Raw genomic sequence first — 6,000 nt, forward strand, 5'->3', positions numbered from 1 at the left:
GAGGGGAGAGGATATGAGAGGACCAGGCTCAAGGAGGCCCAGTTCCTCGCCTTTCAGAGCTGAGAGTCAAGACATAACAGTTAAAGGTGATAAACAAACAAATTTTCTTTAAAGTCTGGAGAGAAGAGTGAGAAGGCTAAGACTCCTTGAGCCCAATGCAGGGGGCCTGGGTTCAATCCCTGGTCAGTGAACCAAGATCCCGCGTGCCGAAACTGAGGCCCAGTGCAGCTAGATATATTTAAATAAAAGACTAAAAGTTGTGACTTCTGAGGAGAAGGATATGGGCAGGAAAGAAGGAAGACTTTTCCTTTTTTACACCTTTTTGTATTTAAATATATATATATTTTTGAAAGCATTTTACTTTTGTTATAATAAAATTTTTAGATCTCAAAAAGAATTATTTCATCCACAAAATCCTGGTTGGTGGCAGAGAAAGAGGTGACTTTTATTTGATTAAACCTGTTGCTGATGTTTCTCTCTCTGGAGGTCCCGTCTGGGATCACGCGCTCCCCCTCCCTCTGCGAGCAGGGCCCCTGTCCCCTTAGTATCTTCCTGTGAGCCGCCCTCGGAGGTGCAGACCGCCCACGGCAGTAACCAACAGCACGGGGCCCTCAGAGCTCACAGGGGCATGTTCAGTATTTCTGGAATGACAAGGGCTCCCTAAACTTACGGCAGCAAAAGAGCATTCAGTTCAGTACGAGGAATTTCTTGAGACTCAAGGCAACTTTATTCCAGAATACGATCTCTTGCAGAGCCTGAGAATGTATCCGTCCGTAAGCTAAAGACTGAAGCATCTAACCTCCCAAGGGCCCTTCCACCTCAATCGCACAGGTCAGAGAATCCAGCCTTATACTGAAATTTCTTACCTCTTCTTTTCTCTAAGTAAATTTAATTTTGGTCTTCCCTCTTTCTTTCTTCTAATGGCTTTATTGCCTTTGCAATTCACAAATCACACAAGTCATTTATGCAGTCACAGAGTTGTGCAACCATCACCACAATCGACTTTAAAACAAGCTTCATCAGCCTTAAAAGAAACCCTGTTACCTTTTGGCAGTCATCCTGCATCTCCTCCAAATGCCCCCCCTCCCCAGCCCTCTGGTGTAGTTGCTCAGTCACGTCTGACTCTTCTGCGACCCCATGGACTGCAGCCTGCCAGGTTCCTTTGTCTACGCAATTTCCCAGGCAAGAATACTGGAGTGGTTTGCCATTTCCTCCTCCAGGGGATCTTCCTGACCCAGGATGGAACCCGCATCCCCTGCCTAGGCAGCCACTAACCTATAGTCTGTCTCTACAGATTTGCCTGTTCTGGACATTTTGTATAGATGGAATCATATAACGTGAGGTCCTGTCTGATTGGCTTCTTCTACTGAGCACGATGTTTATATATTTTTTTATTTTATATTTTTAATTCCACAAGAAATGTGTTAATTTATTCTCCTTTTTAAGAATCAGAAAATAACAAAGCTAAGTCTCCAATGACTACTAACTTAGTCCTCCCTCTCCTCAAATATAATCAGTGTTTTGAGTTTTGCCTAACCTTTCACATCAGGGCTTAGCGAACTTTGTCTGTTAAGTCCAGGTATTAAGCTTTGCAAGTCACAAGGTCTCTGTTCTAACTACTCAACTAACTTCATTGGGAGGATTTAGAGGCTACAGATAAGTGAACGGGCTTGGTGGAATTCCAATAACGCTTTTACAAAAACTTTTACAAAAACAGACCTGGCTCATGAGCTAGAGTTTGGTGACCTGTATTCTACAGGAATATATAATGCACTTTCAGTTTCAAAAAGGATCCAGAATAGGAACTGGCACTCCTGGTTTCTTGTAAACAAAGTTTTACTGGAACAAGGCCACATCCACTCAGGTATGTGTTGTCTCTGGCTGCTTTTGTACTTCTGGGGAAGCATTCTCTATGAAAGTCTCTATTGACTGCAAAGCCCTCAAGGCCTACCATACTTATCCTCTGGTCCTTGGCAGAAAAGCTTTGCTGAACCCTGCTACAGAAAATGTACTCTACATTGTATCCTGCAACTTTTTATTCACTTCAACAGTATGTTTTGACATCTATCCCTGCTGTTGTGTGTAGATAGAATTAACACTTTAACTGCCTCATAAGGAACTCCCTTAGTATCAATATACCATATCTTATTTGGCCGTTTCCAAATGGGTGGACATTCTGGTTGCTTTAAATGCTCCACCATAATGAATGTGCTGTGATGTTCTTAGCATCATTAAGGACGTCCCCTTAGGCTTAGGTACAAGTGCCTCTCCAGGATTCATGGCAGGAATACGGACATCCGCATTTTTAACTGGGAGACACCACTCTCCCACGAGGCTGGCCCTGACTCCACTCTCCCAGCCTTACTTGGCAAAGAGGGGCTTCAGGGCCACCAGCAGGCCATATCTCCCTGCCACTGGCCCCGATCCCACTTCCCCAGCCTTACTTGGCGAAGAGAGACTTCAGGGCTGTCAGCAGGCCACAGGTCCCCAGGCCGCTGGTGAATCTGATGCATCTGTCAACGGCTGCAGAAGACAGGCCAAAGAGCTTGTTCACAGAGTGGCTCAGCTCCTGCACACAGTCAATGACTTCCCCGTGTTCCTGGTCAGCAGAGACAATAAAAAGCTGCCTCAGACTGAAGAACAAATGAATAGACAACATTCAGATGGGAGGAGCTCCAGATCTCCTCATTCATGGTCAAACCACTTACGACGAACATCAGAAATGTAGTCCCAAACTAGGAGAGCTCTTTAAGAGCCTGACTGAGTGAAGAACAGTCTAAGTGGCCAGTGAGATCACAGAAATAAACTCCTGGCCAAAAAGCATGATCAAATCCTTATAGTCATCCTTATTATTTTTATCTCTTTCCTCTTTTTCTGTGATTAAGATGGTATCTCTCCCTCTGGGGAGAAGGCAATGGCACCCCACTCCAGGACTCTTGCCTGGAAAATCCCATGGACAGAGAAGCCTGGTAGGCTGCAGTCCATCGGGTCGAGAAGAGTTGGACACGACTGAGCAACTTCATTTTCACTTTTCACTTTCATGCACTGGACAAGGAAATGGCAACCCACTCCAGTGTTCTTGCCTGGAGAATCCCAGGGACGGGGGAGCCTGGTGTGCTGCCGTCTATGGGGTCGCACAGAGTCGGACACGACTGAAGCGACTAAGTAGTAGCAGCAACAGCTCTCCCTCTGGCTCTCAAGTGAGGGTCTGCATTCTCCGTATCACACACTGCAAAAGAATGCGGTGAAAAAAAAACATGCTTCCTCCAGGGGCAAAAACATAACTGAGTGGAACAGACTTTCTAGGGACATCCTTAGAAAACAGAAAAAAAATGGCAGAAGGCAGCCAACTTGAACTACTGTAAGATCTATTCTTCAATGTCAACTCACCTCCCACTGCTGCTGCTAAGTTACTTCAGTCATGTCCGACTCTGCGAGACCCCATAGACGGCAGCCCACCAGGTTCCCCCGTCCCTGGGATTCTCCAGGCAAGAACACTGGAGTGGGTTGCCATTTCCTTCTCCAATGCATGCAAGTGAAAAATGAAAGTGAAGTCGCTCAGTCGTGTCCGACTCTTAGTGACCCCGTGGACTGCAGCCCACCAGGCTCCTCCATCCATGGGATTTTCCAGGCAAGAGTACTGGAGTGGGGTGCCATTGCTTTCTCCCACCTCCCACTAGACAGCCTTAATTATTTGCAATGGAAATTCCCCTCTGGTGTGTCCACCTGGTGAACCTGGCCTGAGAGCACTGTCCTTGAGTGCTCCGCTCCAGTGTCTGTTTGCATATGTGCCTTGAACAAAAGACTGCATAATCATGACTGACTCAGGGAGAAAACCAACTTAATCTTGAGAAGATTTAAGCCTCTGAGGGGTGCGAGGTCCTTACTGGGGATTTTAAATAAAAACCAGGTAGCAGACCTGTGGTCTCGTTTTAATTTGGATTACAAGAGCCCAGGAAGCGCTGAGAGCCCATGTTTTACACACCTGTTCCCACTCTCTGCATTCTGTATGCTGGCTCCCACCTTCTCTGAAGCATCCCAGCCACCCCGACCCTAGCCTGGCAAATACAGTGATGCCCAGTTGGCCCCGGCAGTGCTGTGACCTTACCAGAGGCACCTCGCTGAACTGGATGAGAAGGTACTTCTCTTCCATGTCTCCATACTTCAGCTGGTAGGGCTTGTACGGACCATACACAGCATCCACCAGTTCCATGACTTTCACCAGGTTTTGCTCATCTTCAAGGAAATCAGAAATTAAAAGCAATAATGAACAAGGAACTGGAAATTAACTGGTGAAAAACGATAGGTGGAAGGAACTCTACTGGAACTTTTCCTATTTCATCTTTGGGGTGACTACTTTCTGTTCATCTGCTTTTACCATTCATGGAACCTGCAACAATCATGTCAGTAAATATTTTAATAAATCTGACCTTTGTGTACTATTTGCCTAAAGCGCTATTAAAGACACTGATTCAGGGAGCTTCCCTGGTGGTCCAGTGGTTAAGAATCGGCCTGCCAATGCAGGGGTCATGGGTTTGATTGCTGGTCCAGGAAGATCCCATGTGCCTCGGAGCAACTAAGCCTGTGGGCCACAACTACTGAGCCTGCGCTCTAGAGTCCATGCTCTGCAGGAAGAGAAGCCACCACAGTGAGAAGCCCACCTACGGCAACTAGAGTGTAGCCCCCCACCCCAGGCTTGCCGCAACTAGAGAAAGCCCTTGGGCAGCAACAAAGACCCAGTGCAGCCAAAAATAAATAAATAAATAATTTAAAAATAATAATAAAGATATGGATCCCCTTAATCCTATAACCCATCATAATTGAGAACCTCTTCAAATGATAACCCTCCCCAGGGTCAAGTTCAAGAACTGCTACAGAGAAAAGGCTCTGCACAAAGAACATTTTCATTTGGAGCATTCCTAGGATTTTACAGAAATGGGATATGCACAAAAATTCCTATATTCAACTACATGAAGATTTTAACATGCATATTCTGTGACACAGTAATTCAACTGCTAAGAATTCTCTCTTCAGCTGGGATCCAAAATCTTTTCGATAGCCTGCCAAGTTCTACCATCACTTGACCTCAGGAGGTGAAAGAGGGTAGTTAAGGATGAAGGCTCTTCTAACTGAAGTTCTCTTGCTTCCTGTTAGGCGACTGGGTGCAACTGACTTAACTTTTCAATGTCTGTTTCCTCAACTGTAAAATGAGGTTAATAATGGCATCAATTTTATAGGCTTAACTGGAGATTAGGTAAAATAGTATGTGTCTAACACGTGTAAGCTCTCAATAATGCCAGCTACTTTTGTTGTACACAGCCTGACATGCTGCAGTCCATGGGGTTGCAAAGAGTCGGACACGACTGGGCAACTGAACTGAACTGACTTTTGTTATTACTTCTACAGCCTTGGCCTCTTTCACAACTCCCCTAGCCTCCAGCCTTCTCTCGGTTTCTCAAAAGCTCCCCTCTGGCCACCAGCTACTACTTCTGTTTGGAAAGACCTTATTCTTCCCTAACCCTCTTCATCTGGTTAACTCCTATTCTTCCTTGAGGACTCACTCAGTTCATGTCTGAGGGTCTTGATCATCTTTATCTGCTTAGGACCATTCAACTTTTCTCCTACAACCATTTTGCTATTCAAAGTATTCACCTCATTTGTAATTATACACTCATTAGTAAGATTATTTGGCTATTTCCCACTGCAATATATATTGTATGAGAGAAGGGACTGTGTCTGGTTTTGCTTAGCATGGCATCCTCAGCATATAGCACTCTAGAACTAGCCCATTTATAGTTGAATAAGTAAATTAACCAAGGGAACATTTCATGCAAAGATGGGCTTGATAAAGGACAGAAATGGTATGGACCTAACAAAAGCAGAAGATATTAAGAAGAGGTGGCAAGAATACACAGAAGAACTGTACAAAAAAGATCTTCATGACCCAGATAATCATGATGGTGTGATCACTCACCTAGAGCCAGACATTCTGGAATGTGA

The 6,000-nt window shown here is 45.1% G+C and overlaps 1 protein-coding gene across 1 annotated transcript in view; it reads right to left on the reverse strand.

Moving 5' to 3' along the window:
- Positions 1-6,000, reverse strand: part of COG7 (component of oligomeric golgi complex 7) — a 90,873-nt gene that overhangs the window by 41,888 nt on the left and 42,985 nt on the right. Inside the window, exons 8-9 of the mRNA XM_010837200.1 lie at positions 4,109-4,236; positions 2,445-2,599 (exon numbers count right to left, since the gene is read on the reverse strand). Of these exons, the coding sequence (XP_010835502.1) occupies positions 2,445-2,599; positions 4,109-4,236 (283 nt within the window). The remainder of the gene's footprint in view (positions 1-2,444; positions 2,600-4,108; positions 4,237-6,000) is intronic.

The sequence above is a fragment of the Bison bison genome, unplaced genomic scaffold (assembly GCF_000754665.1).
Source record: "Bison bison bison isolate TAMUID 2011002044 unplaced genomic scaffold, Bison_UMD1.0 scf7180017864072, whole genome shotgun sequence".
Lineage (NCBI taxonomy): Eukaryota > Metazoa > Chordata > Mammalia > Artiodactyla > Bovidae > Bison > Bison bison.